An 18,470-nucleotide genomic window follows, 5' to 3' on the forward strand; every position below is an offset into this window, starting at 1 on the left:
AGAAAATAGCAGTAGAAATCAGCATGAAAAACCAGGGGTTGGCTCAACCAAATACTGCCAGGGGACACCCAGAAACAGGAGTTTTAGCCAACTTCCTCTCAATTTTTCATTCTCTCAAGAACACAACGCATCTGAGTGGCTAGAAAGCTGTGACAGGGGCACGGGGCAGTGGACATGGCTTCAAAGACTTTAATCCAGTCTTTTTGACAACTCACTAGAGGCAAGCTGGAGTGCTGGCAGCTACTTTTTTTCTTTCCTTTTTATTTTTACTTTTTAAAATTTTTGGCTGCGCTGGGTCTTCGTTGCTGCGCTCAGGCTTTCTCAAATTGTGATGAGTGGGGGCTCTTCTTTACTTGTGGTGTGTGGGCTTCTCATTGTGGTGGCCACTCCTGTTGCAGAACACAGGCTCTAGAGCCTGGGCTCAGTAGATGTGGCACATGAGCTTAGTTGCCTCAAGGCATTGTGGGATCTTCCCAGACCAGGGATCTAACCCATGCCCCCTGCATTGGCAGATGGATTCTTAACCACTGGACCACCAGGGAAGTCCAACAGCTACTTTCAAGACAGGGCATTCGGAACCCCTTTAGGGGAGGAGCTAGGATTGAAATGAAGTTCAAGGTCACCCACATGAGGTAGACCCATATTTTGTTACCAGCGTGGCAGCAATGGACATGGGTGCAGACTGAAAGCTCTCAGAGAGTCTCTCCTCGGTGTTGACGAGTTGTGCCTTTTAGGAAAGAGTTTCGGATCATGGACTTTGGCCAGCTGGAGTCCTAGCCCAGTAGGTACAGCTCTGCCCAGCTGCTCCAGATTCTTCCCACAAGGCAGCGGCCCTGGAAACCCAAGCCTTTCCCACCAGGATTGGCAAAGTCATGGGCAATGACCCAAGAACAAAAGAACTGGAGACACTTGCCAGGTAGAGCCGGACTGTAGATCATTACCACTTCATTCTGTAGGAGGTCATTGGTCGTGTTCCCCGAGACGAACTTACAGGAAAGGGGCATGTTAGTGAATCTAGAATTTCTGGACAAGTTGTGAGAGTGAGAGAAACAGTGGGCAGGTTGTTATACAGGCTTGGTGGGTGCAGCTGAGCATACTTCTCTGGGAAAGCCAGACTCGCTGTTGTTGCCAACAGGCTGTGGAGTTGGGTTCAGCCCTGTTGCCAGCTCTGCTTGTGTGCCAGCTGGGGTGTGAGGTCAGATAGGAGCTGAGGACAATGGGAACTGGTTCCTTCTGTGCCCTGGGAGTAGGGTGAGGAAATGGGTTGAGATAGCCCCAGCCTGAGCCGTGGAAAGTCTCAAGGGCTGGAAGGAGACACACACAGGGGGACTGGGAGCTCCAGAGAAGGGGTTTCCTCCCACAGGGGGGCCTTACTCTGGACCACAGGAATACAGCTCCCATGAGTTGCAAGGCACACTTCTGACCGTCTATGGACTGTTCTAGAATTATTATTTTTAGAGTTCACACACTGAGGAATCATATAAAAGGATTCTGTCCAAATGCCCTATATCAAAGTCTTATTTTTTTCCAGTCTGGAAGTGGAAAAGTTAAAAGAATTCTCCCTCATAAAAATACTCCCCCCACCACCCCCCACATCATGGGCTAGTGACAAGTCGATTTTTAAAAAATTATTATTTATTTATTTACTAAAGAAATTTTTTTGTCGCCATGCAGCATGGCACGTGGGATCTTAGTTCCCTGAATAGGGGTTGAACTGGTGCCCCCTGATCTGGACCCCAATAAACTCACTTTTTGACCTCAAAAAAACCCCACAAACAAAAAAACAGAAGTCATTAGATTAGGACCCTCCATAATCTATTGTGACCTCTTTTAAACTTGCTTACATCTGTGTAGACCCTATGTTTAATGTCATGCTCATAGGTACCAGGGAAACGCAAACAGCAGAGAGATGTCATTCAACCTGGTACACATGGGCATCTCTTCATGTAAACAAATAAGTATAGATACTCAGACCCTGAGGCTAAGAAAGATTGAAGGCAAAAGTAGAAGGGGACAGCAGAGGATGAGATGGTCAGATGGCATCACCAACTCAATGGCCATGAATTTGAGTAAGCTCAGGAGGATATTGGAGGACAAGGAGCTGCAATCCATGAGGTCGCAAAGAGTCACACATGACTTAGTGACTGAACAACAACAGATACTCATTATTATTTTTGAAGACAGCATAATATTTTACCAGAGATATGTATCGCTACTTACTTAAACCTATCTCCTAAGGATTGACATCTAGGTAATTTTATTTTTCGTTTTGGCTGTTTTCAGCATCTGTTTGATATACACCCTTGTACATAGATTTTATACTTGTGTCATTATTTTTCTTAGAGAAGTACCATAAATTGGGTTGATAATCCAAAGGGCATGTGTTTTTATTATTTTGCCATCTCTCTCTCTTTCTTTTTTACATTTTTATCTTGCTATCTCTCTCGTCTTTTTTTTTTTAAACATTTTTATTTTACAATCTCTTTTAATTTTTGGCCACCTGGCATGCTAGATATTAGTTCTCCAAACAGGGATCGAACCCTAACCTCCTGCATTGGAAGGCAAAGTCTTAACCTCTGGACCACCAGGGAAGATACAGTCAACATGTTCTTTTGAGCACCTATATATGAGGCTGTGTGCTAAGCACTAAGGATGTACTAATGAAACACAAAGTCCTTGACCTCAAGGAGCTTACACTGGTTCAAATTGCTCAGGTCCAATAAAAACTTCTAATCACAGCAATTTGCAGAGAAAACACAAAGTGAGTTGAGAGCCAAGGGAGAGGCAAATGGCTCCAGTCTCAGGATGTTGTTGAGGGAGATGACTTTTGGGATTGTCTTGATGAATGAGTAGATTACTTGGGGAAGTAAGTGTCTTGAGTAAGGAGATTCAAATAGAGGAAACATCAAGGGCAATACAAGCATCCTTCTGGGAAACCTCAACTATTTTGATATTCTTAGAACATAATGTAAAACAGTGTCATTTATAGGAGGTGATACTATTAAAAGTAGACAATGGTTTAATAGGCTTTTGACATTTTCTGGTTCTTAACTTCCATGTTTATCACTTCTAAGAAGATACATTGTAATGTCTAGAAACCCAGCTCACCAAATCCCTTTGGGAACAGAGACCCACTTGTAAATTGGGGTCTCCTGTCTGAGTCCATAGACCATCTTATCCCTGTGTGATTTCCTCCTTACGGACAAAGAACTGTACCTGGGAGGTGCCACACGAGGGCGCAGTTGCCTAGTTATGGAATTGAACTCGCCTCTAGAGAAAGGTCAGAAAAGACCTTGTCCTCACAAGCTTTTCTGGTTGACAGACGATGAGAAACGGTCCAAAGTGGTTATATAAAAGCTGCAGACATCTGCTGAGTGAGGTGCTTGGGGCAGTGTGAGCAGAGAGTTGACTCCCATTCTTGATCCTAACTTCTCGAACCACTGAGATATTTTATCACTAGTCCTGCTGTTGGGACACAATTCAGAGTTTTCGTTTAGGTATGGAATACCACTGGGCCAGAATGCCTTCAGAAGATTTTCTTTTTTTTGCTATTATAAAAAATTGCATGCTCATTATAGAAAAAAAAAAAGCATTTTCCTATGGAAAGCCTGATACCCTCTCCATATCAGCCGTGTATATGTGGGTTAAATATGTGTATAGTTGATATATGTATAGATTATGTAGGCTAGACATGTGTATGATTATATATGATGGGCTCCCAGGTGGTGCTAGTGGTAAAGAACCCACCTGCAAATGCAGGAGACACAAGAGATGCGGATCAGAAAGATCCCATAGAGAGGGGCATGGCAATCCACTCCTGTATTCTTGCCTGGAGAATCCCATGGACTGAGGAGACTGGTGGGCTATGGTCCATAGGGTCGCAGAGTCAGACACGACTGAAGTGAATTAGCACACACATGAATGATTATACACAGTACTATATATTGTATTCGGAGAAGGCAATGGCACCCCACACCAGTACTCTTGCCTGGAAAATCCCATGGACGGAGGAGCCTGGTGGGCTGCAGTCCATGGGGTTGCTAAGAGTCAGACACGACTGAGCGACTTCACTTTCACTTTTCACTTTCATGCTTTGGAGAAGGAAATGGCAACCCACTCCAGTGTTCTTGCCTGGAGAATCCCAGGGACGGGGGAGCCTGATGGGCTGCTGTCTATGGGGTCACACAGAGTTGGACACGACTGAAGCGACTTAGCCGCATATATTGTATTATATTTAGCATATATGCATATGTTACATATACATTTATGAATAGATCATCACACGTTTATAAATTATATCATTTTTCCTATGAATACACATTTTAAAATGTCCATTTAAAAATACACATTTTAGGGAATTCCCTGGAGGTCTAGTGGTTAGGATTCCTTGCTTCCAAGGTAAGGGACACAGGTTCAGTCCCTGATTGGAGAACTGAGATCCTGCATGCCTTGCAGCATGGCTAAAAAAAAAACAAAAAGTAAAAATATATGTTAAAAAAATATACATTTGAATCATAAAATGGACATCTTACATTATAAGCTCTTTTATAGTCTCATTTTAGTTTACTATCCTATGAACATCTCCCAAATACCTTCTCGGATATTCTCAGGGTATTTATCAAATTTGAATAAACAATATCCCTACCCTAGTTGAAGCCATAGTTTAGTGTAGTTCACAGAAGTTCCTTAAAGACACTGAAGGAGAAATTCAACCACTCAAGGACTGTGGTGCGTGTAATTTCTCTCCCTATTTCTTGGAGGGTGTGAGAGCTGTATGATTCATGGAGTGCTGAATTTTGAGTCAGTGGGTCCAGGATTCTACCCAGGCCATGCATGGGCATTGGCTCTGTGCTTTTGGGCAGTTCAGGCCACCTATTGGCCCACAGAGTTCGCCCCAAGAGAAGGCAGAATGACACCTTCAGAGGTAATTAACTCTCTATATGGAATTTTTCTACCACACAGAGCCCTAATATTAAACATTACCACTGTTGCTGTCTACATTGGGATTATGTACAGAAAAAATGCTTCATTTCCCAGTCTCATACTCAGAACCTTAGAGTTGAAGAGAAGGAATTAGTAGAAATCCTGGGATCACTAGCTCTCTGTCCTTAGCCACTTCTCTTCCCCTGGCTGGGTCTTTGTTTTCTCTTTTATTAAATGAAATATCCCTTGGACTTCAAACTTGTGAATCTTGCAAACAGAGAAGTCCTTGATCAAGCCATGCCTGATGCCAATATTTGCAATTCAATGAGCAGCAATATCTAGTGAGTGCTTACCTGTCCTGTACACTGTGCCAAGGGTGTTACATGTGGGCTCCCATTTATGCCTCTCAATAACCATAGGAAGTGGGTATTATTATTTCCTCATTTTACAGATGGAGAAACTGAGTCACAAAGAGGTCATGACCTTGCTTAAGGGTCCCACAGGCTGCCAGTGGTTAGTTCTGGGGATCTGCACTAGGAATGTTCGGCTCCAGAGCTTGTGTTTTAATTCACAGAGCTGGCTACAGAGCACAGATTTATTTTCCAACCTCCTGTAATGGTAATTTTCAAGTGAAATGATGTGTGTAAAGTGATGTGACACCTGGGGATGCTATAAAAATACAATACAAGGCCCTATTTTTCTCTGGTTTCTCTCCTTTCTTTCTTCCTCCTCTCTTCCTGCATTCTCGTGGTGGCTTTCATTTCTGGCTCCTATGCTAACTTGACTATTTCCCGTAACCTTTCTGTGCTTCCGTTTCCTCATTTGTGAATTGAAGGGACATTCTCTCTTTTCCCATCAGATTAAAGGAACTGGAAATGCTGACGTTTGGGGGAAATGCGTCTTTGCATTGACACTCTCCAGGAGTTCCTGGAACTGGTCGATTTCTCCATCACATTCTAGTGCACTGTAAGTGTTCGCGTGGTTGCTTTGCTTTCAGAGCCCATTTGTAATTTACCAACTTTCATACTGCAAAAGAATAGGAGAGATGGACCCAAATGGATTTATTCTTGTTACATTCTAAATCTTGCCCTCAATGTGTAAAATGCTTCTATTTATATCTTTCTGGGGCAATGAAGCCCAGCACTTTCTTTTCTTTGTTTAAAAAAGTTTTTATTTTATATTGGAGTTTAGCAGATTAACAATGTTGTGATAGTTTCAGGTGAACAGCAAAGTGACTCAGCCACACACATACATGTATCCATTCTTCCCCAAACTCCCCTCTCATCCAGGCTGCCGGGTAACATTGAGCAGAGTTCCCTGTGCCACACAGTAGGTCCTTGCTGTTGTTCAGTTGCTCAGTCGTGTCCGACTCTTTGTGACCCCATGGACTGCAGCATGCCAGGCTACCGTGTCCTTCACTATCTCCCGGAGTTTGCTCACACTCATGTCCACTGAGTCAGTGATGCCATCCAACCATCTCATCCTCTGCTGCCCCCTTCTCCTTTCAGCTTTAATCTTTCCCAGTATCAAGGTCTTTTCCAGTGAGTCAGCTCTTCACATCAGGTGGCCAAAGTGTTGGAGCTTCAGCTTCAGAAAAGTCCTTCCAATGAATATTCAGGGTTGATTTCCTTTAGGATTGACTAGTTTGATCTCCTTGCTGTCCAAGGGACTCTCAAGAGTCTTTTTCAGCACCACGGTTCGAAAGCATCAATTCTTTGGTGCTCAGCCTTCTTTATGATCCATCTGTCACATCTGTACATGACCACTGGAAAAACCATAGCTTTGACTATGTGGATCTTTGTCAGCAGACTGATGTCTCTGCTTTTTAATACGCTGTCTAGGTTTGTCATAGCTTTCCTTCCAAGGGGAAAGCATCTTTTAATTTTGTGGCTGCAGTCACTACCCGCAATGGAGCCCAAAATGATGATGTAGATGGATCAGGACTTTCATTAGCCTGCCTACTCATCAAAGTGAAAGTGTTAGTCACTCAGTCATATCTGACTCTTTGCGACCCCATGAACTGTAGCCTTCCAGATTCCTCTATCCATGGGATTTCCCAGGCAAGAATACTGGAGTAGCTTGCCATTCCCTTCTCCAGGGGATCTTCCCAGGTCTTCTGCATTGCAGGTGAATTCTTTATCATCTGAGCCACCAGGGAAGCCCGAAAGCCCACCTGCTTGTCAAAGGACGATTATTAGCCAACATCCTTTCAGAGAAGACTTTCCCACCTTGACCCTCTGGCACGAGGCTTCTCGTGTATACGTACTTGTTCAGCACTGTGTCTCCCTTTTGACCGCACAAAGTCAGGGCCCATGATTTCCATAGTGCTTGGCACTCAGTGGCTCTTGCATGGGTGAAGGATGGGTTCCCCCACTGCACAGTCGTTTTCGAAGAGCTCCTGACCTGAGCCGTTATTATCATTCCTCTCCCTCTACTTAAGCGCACCCATCCCCTCTCATCAGGGCATCTCCTAACTGGGCTCCCTGCTCTCTACTTGGCCCGGCTGCCTGCGATTCACAACCTATAGCCCCAGCAAACTTCCAAAGTTCTACTCTGCTCTCTGTCCACATCCTCACATTGGAAACTTTCATGGCTCTCTTTGACTTAAAGAAGGAAATTCACAGCCCTTGCCTTGGAACCTCAGGTCTTCCCACCCCCTCTGTCTTCTCCCCACTCACATTCATTACCTTGTTGCTCCTTCCTGGCCCGAGAGACTCCAGCTTCTTTGCCCTACTGCATCCTGTTTTCTTCCTCTGACAAGTGCGTATCTTGATTCTTTTATCTACATGTCCAAATCCTGCCCATTTTACACAGTATTATGTCATTTGAGCCACACAAAATCTTGTAAAAAGTATTCTTGCAAGATGATTCTTTTTATTTTATTATTTATTTTTTAAACTGTTGTTTATTTATCTTTGGCTGCACTGGGTCTTTGTTGCTAAACCCAGACTTTCTCTACTTGTGGCCAGTGAGGGCTACACTCCAGTTGCGGTGCAGGTGCGTGGGTTTCTCATTTTGGTAGCTTCTTTTGTTTCAGAGCACGGGCTGTAGGGCACTCAGGCTCGGTAGTTGTGGTGCCCAGGTTTAGTTGCTCTGAAGCATATGGGATCTTCCTGGATCAGGGATGAAACCTGTGTCCCCTACATTCACAGGAGGATGTTTAACCACTGGACCACCAGGGAAGTACAATGATTCTTTAAAAAATGTATTCCACGGTGAGCTTAGCTTGAGGACTGTGGGTTTATAATGAGCATCATTACATTCAAGGCTCTGACAAGGACTGCAGTAAGGTGCCTGTTTAACCCACCATTTCTCAAACTGATCTACAAGAGAGCTCTTTCCCTCTCCATATCTGTTAACACACATAGCATATTTTGGAAATGCTTCTTAAAGAATTATCTGCAAAATTATCCTTCACTCGTTTTTATTGATGAAGATGCTAAGGCCCAGAGATGAAAATAGTTGCATAAACTGAGTGAAAGAAGTGTCAACTCCATTTTTAAGTTTAGGACACTATGATGACTTACAATGTGTCTTGTCCAATGAGGACTTGAAAACTTACTTTCAGCCACCTGGAAGTTACTTGTTTCTAAGACGATAACTCTCATTTCTCTTTCTCAGTATCTGAACTTTATCCTACTTTTCCTTTCTAAAAATGGTCCTGTCCAAGGATTTCTTTGGCTTTTCTCATCCTGCCAGATGTCTCATAAGCAAGTAACAAAAGGCTCCAATTAAATTTTTCCAAGAGCCTCATCAAATCATGAAAAAAAAAATAGCAAATGAGTTTTCCAATATATACCTGGTTTATGTCAAAATTATACTACTTCTAAAAGGGAGGGAATGGTGGCCTAATTTAAACAAATACTTATGGCTACATAATGAACTGAGTAAATGACTCAGAGACTAGCAATGTATGTGCACAATCCTGTTCTCATTGTAGCTTTGAGGGGTTTTGAAGAATGTAAATTTAAAGTGCTCTGTAATTGCCATAAAATAAAGATTTTATAAATTTTCCAAATTAAAAGTGAAAATTAGTCAAAAGCTCCTTCCAAAAACTCCTTGTATGTTTGTTTATAGTTTTGTTACTGTCACCTGGCTTTTATTTGTTTCTTTTGAAAATGTTATTTATTTATTTGACTACATTGGGTCTTAGTTGCAGCACAAGGGATCTGCGTTGTGTCGTGTGAGCTCTTTTTTTTTTTTTTTTAAGATTTATTTATTTATTTTTTGGCTGTGGTGGGTCTTCGTTGCTGCACCCAGGCTTTCTCCAGTTGCGGAGTTATGGTGAGCGGGGGCTGCTTTTTGTTGCGGTGCGTGGGCTTCTCATTGCGGGGGCTTCTGTTGTTGCAGAGCATGGACTCTAGGCGTTCGGGCTTCAGTAGTTGTGGCACACAGGCTTAGTTGCTCCATGGCATGTAGGATCTTCCTGGAACAGGGATCAAACTAGTGTCCCCTGCATTGAAAGGTGGATTCTTTATCACTGGACCACCAGGGAAGCCTCCACGTGGGATCTTTTTAATGCAGCACACAGACTCTCTAGTTGTGGAGTGTGGGCTTAGTTGTCTGAGTCCGGTGGCATCCTAGTTCCCCAATGGGGGATTGAACCCTCACCCCCTGGATCATAAGGCGGATTCTTTACCACTGGGGCTAGGGAAGTCCCATCACCTGACTTTTAAATCCACCTGTTAAATCCTCAGTTATGAGATGCTTCTTTATGTTACTTTATCATTTTAAGATTTATTTAGGGGATCAGGGGAACTTGCGTATGTTCAGGACTGTACCCTAAAGAGTGACATCAGAGGGCTCCACACAGCTGGGGAGTAGACCTCACTAACTAGTCTAGCCAGAGTCACTAAATAGATACACAAGTGGATAAGCAAACAGCAACCACAGGCACTGGGGGTGGGGAACCAGAATACAGAGTTCCTACAATATGTTACCTAAAATGTTCAGATTTCACAACAAATTATGAGACCTGCAAATAAGCAGGAACATGTGATCCAGATACAGGGAAAATAACAGGTTTTGAGAGGGCCCAAACGTTGGACTTAATAAACAAAGACTTCAAAGCAGTTATATATATGCGCAAAGAACTAAGAGAAACCAAAGTTAAAGAATTTAAGGACAGTCTGATGACAATGCCTCCTCAGATATAGAATATCAAAAAAGAAATGATTAAAAAAAGAGCCAAGTGGAGATTCTGGAGCTAAGTATCATGAAAGTGAAAGTGAAAGTCACACAGTCGTGTCTGACTCTTTGTGATCCCATGGACTGTAGCTTGCCTGGCTCCTCTGTCCTTGGAATTCTCCAGGCAAGAGTATTGGAGTGGGTTGCTGTTTTCCTTCTCCAGGAGATCTTCCTGACCCAGGGATCAAACCCAGGTCTCCTGCACTGCAGACAGATTCTTTACCAACTGAGCCACTAGGGAAGCCCAAGGAAATTCTGGAGCTAAGTATCATAACCAAAATGAAAAACTCACCAGATGGAAGAGTAGATTTGAGCTGGCAGAAGAAGAAATAAGCAAGTGTGTGCGTGTTAGTCGCTCAGTTGTGTCTGACTCTCTATGACCCCATGGACCCTAGCCCACCAGGCTCCTCTGTCCATGGAATTCTCCATGCAAGATTACTGGCATGGGTTGCCATTCCCTTCTCCAAGGGATCTTCCCAACCCAGGGATCAAACTTGGGTCTCCTTTATTTACTGTCTGAGCCACCAGGGAAGCCCAAAGTGAAAGTGTTAGTTGCTCAGTGATGTCCACTCTTTGCAACCCCATGGACTGTGGCCTGCCAGGTTCTATCCATGGAATTCTCCAGGCAAGAATAAACTTGAAGATAAATCAATAGAAATTTTATGCAGTTTGAAGAACAGAGAGAAAAAAGAAGGAAGAGAAGTGAATACAGCCTTAGAGAAAAGAAATTCTGCTTTATAAAAAAATCCCAATAGAAATTCTTCAGGTTGAAATCGGGTAATACCAGGCTGTAATTGGTATACACTTGAAAAAATAAAGAGCACCAGTAAAGATAATCATGGGCTTCCCAGGTGGCACAGTGGCAAAGAATCTGCCTGTCAATACAGGAGGAGATGCAAGAGACACAGGTTCAATCCCTGGGTCAGGAAGATCCCCTGGAGGAGGAAATGGCAACCTGCTCCAGTATTCTTGTCTGGAAAATTCCATGGACAGAGGAACTTGGTGGGCTACAATCCATGGGTTCTCAAAGAGTCAGACACACAAAGATAATTATGCGTGTAATTTACAAAAGAGTATAATTGAACATTTTAAATCCTGACTGATTTAAGAAGCAATTGCATAAAGCAACATGTATGTAACTGTACTGCTGAGCCTGTAAAATAGAGAAGTATACTGTATTTGATCCTAATAGCTCAAAGAAAACAGGTGAAAGCTGTTGAGTTAAGCAAATAACTGAAACATTAGAAACTTAAGTCATATGGATTTATTAACTAGCCTTATCATACTCCCAATTTTACAAGAAATTTGTAGACAAAGAGAAAACATGGACTTGGATTCAGAAAATCTGAGTTAAGTCCTTGCTTTGAGCAACTGTTAGCAGTTTAAACTTGGATGAGCTATAGCATTTTCGAGTCTCAGTTCCTTGATTTATCAAGTGCAGTTAGTGGTATGATGTCTGACCTACCTTCTTTGTCCCATTTGTCCTTTCAAAGGATCCTAGCATGTGATGCTGTATTCACAAAGCTCGTGGATTCCCATTTGTATCCCAGGCTGCAACCTGCCAGCTCAAATACAAGTTCATCTCCAAAGTCCCCCTTCCTTCAGTCACCACCCATAGAGCCTGACTCTCATTCTCACCATCTCCCAAGGCAGAAATAAATCTTTCTTTAGGCTACTACGGCCCTTCATGTTATATCTTAAAAAAAAACATATCGGAGTATAATTGCTTCACAATGTTGTATTAGTTTCTGCTGTACAACAAAGTGAATCAGCTATATGTATACATATATCCCCTCCCTCTTGGACCTCCCTTCCATCCCCATCCCACCCCTCTAGGCCTTCACAGGTACTCACAGTACTCAGTACTTCACAGAGTACTGAGCTGAACTCTCTGTGCAATACAGCAGCTTTCCACTAGCTATCTATTTTATATACAGTAGTGTGTATATATGTCAAAGCTAATCTCCCAATTCGTCCCACCCACTCCTCCCCCCATCCCACCTTGTCCACATGTCTGTTCTTTATGTCTGCATCTCTATTCCTGCCCTGCAAATAGGTTCATCTATATAATTTTTCTAGATTCCACATATATGCATTAATATACAATATTTGTTTTTCTCTTTCTGACCACTGGCACATCTTTAACTGCATTCATTCCATTCCTCAGAAGTCATTTTTTTCCCCATGAATTCTTTTCTTTTTTAGTCTGGGGTTGCTGAAGAGAAGAAAGATTCCTGTCTTTTGTCCTGTCTTAGTAGACAGTAAATAAAGGTGAATTACTGAATGCATTCGATCAGCATCAGGTCCCAAGGAGTCCGGCAGCAATTGTTTCCCCCTCCTGCTTACAAAAATTATATTTTGTGTAAAAATACTGGCTCTAGTATATTTTGGTTTTATCAAGAGTTATTGCAAATCATCGGCTTCTTCTTGCACTTGGTATCTGGGGGAAGGAGGAATGCTGTAAAGCCTGTGAAAATAAGAACCACCTCAGAAACAAATCCACAAATAGGCTAACATGATATATTTCTTACTCTGGAGGAGGTGAAAATTGTGAGTAATTTTCCCTTCCTCCTTTTTTCTATGTTATTTTGGTTTCCAAATTTCTACATCAAGTCTGTATTGTTTTATGATTATGATGAAATGGTTGCTTGCTGATTATAAAAACAGAGTGCAAGCAAGCTCGGCTTCCATTTCAAAGCTCCTCTTTGCTGTCCCCCACCCTGAAGCAAGCGAAACCCTCCTTAAAAGCAGTTTCTTTTAGATTCTAAAAAAAAAAAAAAAAGTTTGCGAGCATTTAGGACAAAACGGGGTCTGTAAGCTCGAGTTTTATCTCTCTCCTGCTTAGCCATTAAACTCAAGAAAAACCTAAGGATGGAAGTGAGATGGAATGAGGTTGGAGGTGGGGGTGGGTGACAGCCCCTGGGGTGCGGCAGCGCTCAGCCCAGCGCGACTCGCGTGTGGTCACTTATTGGCTAGCCGGTCCCGGCCCTTGGCCAATCCCTGGGCGCTGGGTCGTCATGGCGACGAGGAATCTAACACGGGCGCTGTGCCCCAAGCTTGGTGGTGGGAGAGCTGGGGACGATGGCGCAGAACCTGTACGGTCCACGAGTCCGGATTGGCAACTGGAATGAGGACGTCTACCTGGAGGAGGTAGGAAGGCTGTGGCCCGGCACTGCCCACCCATGGCCCAGGGACTCCCACCCCTGGCCCAAGTTCCGGCCCCTTCTTTGAGCATCCCAAGCCTCCTTTCTAACCCAGCTCACATTCAATGTCCCTAAAACCCCATCTCCCTATGAACTCCCTGAGAATCTCACAGGCTGTCCCACAAGTTCACGCCCTTCCACTCTTTCTCTTTTTAGTTTTTTAACATTTATTTGTTTTTATTGGAGTCTAACTTCCATGTGTAAAACAGAAAGCTAGTGGGAAGCTTCTGTATAGCACAGGGAGCTCAGCTGGGTGCTCTATAATGACCTAGAGGGTTGGGATGGGCGTGGGGAGGGAGGGAGGTCCAAGAGGGAGGGGACATATATGTACTTATAGCTGATTCACATTGTTGTACAGCAGAAACTAACACAACATTGTAAGGCAATTGTGTTGGTGGTGGTGGTCAGTCACTGTCGTGTCAGACTCTCCAGCCTCCTGCTACAGTCTGTGAGGTCCAGGTACAGTTTCTGCTGTACAACAAAATGAATCAGCTATATGTATGTATATATATGTCCCCTCCTTCTTGGATTTCCCTCCCATCTCCCCATTCTGCCCCGCCTCCAGGTCATCACAGAGCACCAGCTGAGCTCCCTGTGCTGTACAGCAATTTCCCACTAGCTATTTTACACGTGATAGTGTATATACGTCAACGCTACTTTCTCGATTCGTCCCACCATTCCCTTCCACACCCCCACTGTGTTCACAAGTCCACTTTCTATGTCTGCATCTCTATTCCTGTCCTGCAAATAGGTCTATCAGTACCATTTTTCTAGATTCCATATGTGTATGTTAATATATGATATTTTTCTTTCTCTTTCTGACTTACTTCACTCTGTATGACAGACTCTAGGTTCACTGCATCTTTAGGCCTCCGAAACTCTCAACATCCCTCTCTGTGTCTCTAGTCCAGAGCCCCACTAAATTCCCTCTGTTCCTTAGAGACTTACAGACTCGAAGCTTCAGTCCAGGTGAGAAGGCAGGCCCTAAGCAAAATTACTGCCCCCATCCCCGTCACATATCACCTCCTAAGGGTCCCAGTAGCGTCCCTTTTACTGATCTTATACTCATTGCCCTGAACTTCTCCTGTGGTGGTCTTAACTAGACCCTGGGCCATCAGGGAGGACTTCTAGTGTTCATCATCAGAGAACTAGCAGAGACCTCAGGAGGGGGAGCATATGACCTTCAAATGTTACTCATGTTTGTCACTGGTTGAAGTAATTACAGGTGATTATTCTTTTTCATGTCTTTCTAAACAGTCCAAATGAAATTTAAAAAGTAATGCTAAAATGTAATGCTGAAAAGTCTACCACTTCCTTTATCCTCACATTTCTTTTTTCATTCTAAAATTTTGCTTTTTCAACTTGATGTTCTTTTGACCTAAAAGCTCTAAGTGTGTGTATTAGTCAGGACTCTTGTTGACTGTTTGGATTTCATTCATTTTTTTCTTTAACCAGGAGATCATGAAAGACTTCTTAGCAAAGAGAGATAAGGGACAACTTCTCATACAGAGAAACAGAAGACTAAAAGAGAATCTTTTGAGACCGGTAATTATAAATTCAAACAATGTTTTCAAAACTTTATCAAATTAAGTGTGAGAATATGTTAAGCAAGCAAATATTGCATAAGTGAGTGGTCATTTGGAAAATTCCTATTTTTCTCTTTAAATAATCACAATGTTTAAAATTCCCTAAGATTTTAGAAGAGCTTCCTTGGTGGCTCAGCAGTTAAGAATTCACCTGCCAATGCAGGAGACCTGGGTTTGATCCCTCGGTCAGGAAAATCACCTGGAGAAGGAAATGGCAACCCACTTCAGTATTCTTGCTTGAGAAATCCCATGAACAGAGGAGCCTGGAGGGCTACAGTCCATGCGATGGCAAAAGAGTCAGCTATGACTGAGCGATTAAACAACAGAAACAAGATTTTAGAAATGTGAGATGTTTACTATTAATTATGTTTATCTATATTTTCCAAATCAGTCATGTCAGACTCTTTTGACCCCATGGACTGTGGCTTGCCAGGCTCCTCTGTCCATAGGATTTTCCAGGTAAGAATACTGGAATGGGTGGTCATTTCCTTCTCCAGGGGGTCTTTTCAACCCAGGGATCAAACCTGGGTCTCCTGCATTGCAGGCAGATTCTTTACCAACTGTGCTACCAGGGAAGCCTCTCCAAATTAAGAAATGAATAGGTTGATGCATTCATAAGTAAAATTCCTGTTTGTTGGTGCTCAAGAAAGTTTCAAGGAATGTAATGGAATAGTAATTTTCCTGGAATAGTAATGGAATCAATCCATGTGATTTCTCATAAACTTTATTTTACTTCATTTGGGATTATCAGGTATTTCAGTTTGGCAAATTGGGAGCAGATTGGTGGCACGAAAAGAAAGAATAAGGATCCGAGAAAATTCAAGTCCATTCCTTATTAAAATAGGGTAGGGACATCCCCAGTGGTCCAATGGTTAAGACTCTGCCTTCCAATGCAGGGGGCGTGGGTTCCATCCGTGGTCTGGGAGCTATATCCCACATGCCACGGGGTGCAGCCAAAAGTTAAAATAAAATGGGGATACATCTGCGGTGGCAGAAGGAATTGCACGGTTTATTTGAAAAACTCCTATTTCAATTGCAGATGCAGCTTTCCGTATCTGAAGACGGATACATTCACTATGGCGACAAAGTGATGCTTGTGAGTCCCGACCATCCTGAGACAGAGGCTGATCTGTTTCTGCGCGGGGACCTCAGCCTGTGTATGACTCCAGATGAGATTAAAGCCCATCTGAGCAATGAATTAGAGGTACCCTGTGGCCTGAGTGCAGCTCAAACCAAGATCCCAGTTGGCAGAAACACTTTTACTATTTTGTGGTAAAGAAACTTGAATTGTATAATAGGCTCCTTTGCATCACAAATCTCTTTTCACTTGCTTCTTAAGGATCCCCTGGAATGAAAGCACTAGTGGTTGGAGTCAGAGGTTATATGAACATTCTCTGTGATTCTCATCCTATTTTCTTATCTTGAGAATGATTGTCAAGGGGTCTTTACAATCCCTTTTCCATAAACATCAGGATAGTGGGTAACTTGAGCTCAATTCCAGACGCATCATTTGAAAGTATTGATCCAGGGAATAAAATTCAGATTCTTCCTGAGAAGCCAAGTGGGGTTTTCCTGATATCATTTCCTAATGCTTTGAGCTCATCCAAGTGCTTTCATTATTTTTAATGTTGCTATGCTATTTCTGCATCAGAAATATATAATTGAATGTAAGATAGTACACAGAGATTTGCTCTTTTTTTTTTTTTTTTGAGATTTGCTCTTTTAAAATTAATTATCCACTTAAAATGTGCTTGAGTTTTTGTAGATGAGCGTTTAAGTCCTTGGAGAATAGATATGTAATAACAATTAAAAGTTATTGTTTACAGTTTGTTACTAATGATAACAAGTTTATATGATAGGCATATAGTCAGTCCTTTAAGTTTTTAGATTTTTTTTTAATGCAGACTATGTTAAAACAAGTAAAAATTGATCACAATTTCTGTTTCCTGGACGATTAAGAGGGAAAAGTATACCAAATGTCTGCAAATTTGTTACCTTGCTTCTCTCTAAAGATGTCAGTGTTTGGAAACGTCATGTATAGACTAGGGAATATAGTCAGTAATATCATAATAATTTTAAATGTCATCAGGTGGTAACTAGATTTATTGTGGTGATCATCTCATGATGTATATAAATGTTGAATTATGTTGTATATACTTAAAACTAAATGTAACATTATATATCAATTGTACTTCAGTTAAAAAAAATGTCAGTGAACTTGGGCCAATTCATTAGTGTAGGACAATATGATGTGCTCAGTCCATCCTAGGCTCACAGAGTGGGAACGTTCTGTGTCCTGACTGTGTTGGAAGGTGGTGAATAAGGTGCCAGCAAGATTTGAAGGTCAAAAGAAAAGATCTTTTAGTTAGTGACTTATTTCAGTTACTGTATACAAGTAGACATCATCTCAGTCCTGTTCAACTCTTTGGGACCCCATAGGCTGTAGCCTGCCAGGCTTCTTGGTCCATGGAATTTCTCAGGCAATACTGGAGCAGGTTGCAATTTTCCTATTCCAGGGACTCTTTTGTGACCTAGGGATTGAACCCAAGTCTCTTGAATCTCCTGCACTGCAGGCAGATTCTTTACCACTAGCACCACCTGGTTCGGTCTCTGGGTTGGGAAGATCCCCTGGAAAAGGAAATGGCAACCCACTCAGTATTCTGTATGCCTGGAAAATTCCACAGATAGCAGAGCCTGGTCTCTGCTGTCTATGGGATCGCACGACTTAGCGACTGAACAACAACATGGTATATAGAGTCCATGGGGTTGTAAGAGTTGGACATGACTTAGGGACTAAACCACCAGGAAAATTATAAACAAAACTGCATACACACAAAAATAAAGCTGTAGAATGATCCTAATACAGAGAATTGACATTATATTCATTCTCCACCGACAGTGCAGCTGGAGAGGTCATCGGTCAAGTCCTTAGATACGGGCAGAACTTCCGCCTTGGGATAACAGGAGGATTTGATGACAGAATGGTGAGTCATCATGTTGCATGTCTACTGGGACCAGTCACTTTTGTTTCCGAGTGGGCTACTGGGTACTTACTGAAGTGGACAGAGAACTCTACAGGTATGGGCTCCATCTCTGGTCTCATTATAGTATCAGACTGCAGCTTTTCCAAGGCAGTTTTGGGCCAATTCTTTGCTTCCAACCTCATGGATTACAAAAATACATCCTTAAAAGCTAAAGAGTAAGAGGGAAAAAACCCTTTTTGCAATACATCTGGTAAAAAGCAAAAATTCATACCACCTCCACTTGTAAGTTAAATGATCAGGTTATATAATAATAATCTGACAGCTTCTTTTTTAAGTGAAAAAAGGTTTATTCAGGGAGATACACACTCCATAGGCAGAATGTAGGCCATCTCAGAAGGTGAGAGGCCCTGATAGCTGTTTAATGTCACCCATGTAATGTATTTGCATAAATCAGGGAGCATAAGTCTTTGATCTTTACCTCCACCCTGGGGATTCAGACAAATATGAATTCCAGCTTTGATGCATACCTATGGGATGGGACTTTGGGTTAAGTTATTTAACCTTTTTGCATCTTGTCTATAAAAATG

At 42.4% G+C, this 18,470-nt stretch overlaps 1 protein-coding gene across 5 annotated transcripts in view; it reads left to right on the top strand.

Annotated features, from left to right (window-relative positions):
- Positions 1 to 18,470, top strand: part of CFAP161 (cilia and flagella associated protein 161) — a 51,554-nt gene that overhangs the window by 17,146 nt on the left and 15,938 nt on the right. For 2 of the 5 annotated variants that reach the window (XM_061394598.1, XM_061394600.1), the window contains 3 exons: positions 14,769 to 14,858; positions 15,939 to 16,171; positions 17,799 to 17,883. In XM_061394598.1, the coding sequence (XP_061250582.1) occupies positions 14,769 to 14,858; positions 15,939 to 16,171; positions 17,799 to 17,883 (408 nt within the window). Of the gene's footprint in view, positions 1 to 5,782; positions 5,890 to 9,629; positions 13,261 to 14,768; positions 14,859 to 15,938; positions 16,172 to 17,798; positions 17,884 to 18,470 lie in introns of those variants that run through there. The other 3 variants (XM_061394599.1, XM_061394601.1, XM_061394597.1) reach the window with 3 other exon arrangements.

The sequence above is a fragment of the Bos javanicus genome, chromosome 21, assembly GCF_032452875.1.
Source record: "Bos javanicus breed banteng chromosome 21, ARS-OSU_banteng_1.0, whole genome shotgun sequence".
Taxonomy (NCBI): domain Eukaryota; kingdom Metazoa; phylum Chordata; class Mammalia; order Artiodactyla; family Bovidae; genus Bos; species Bos javanicus.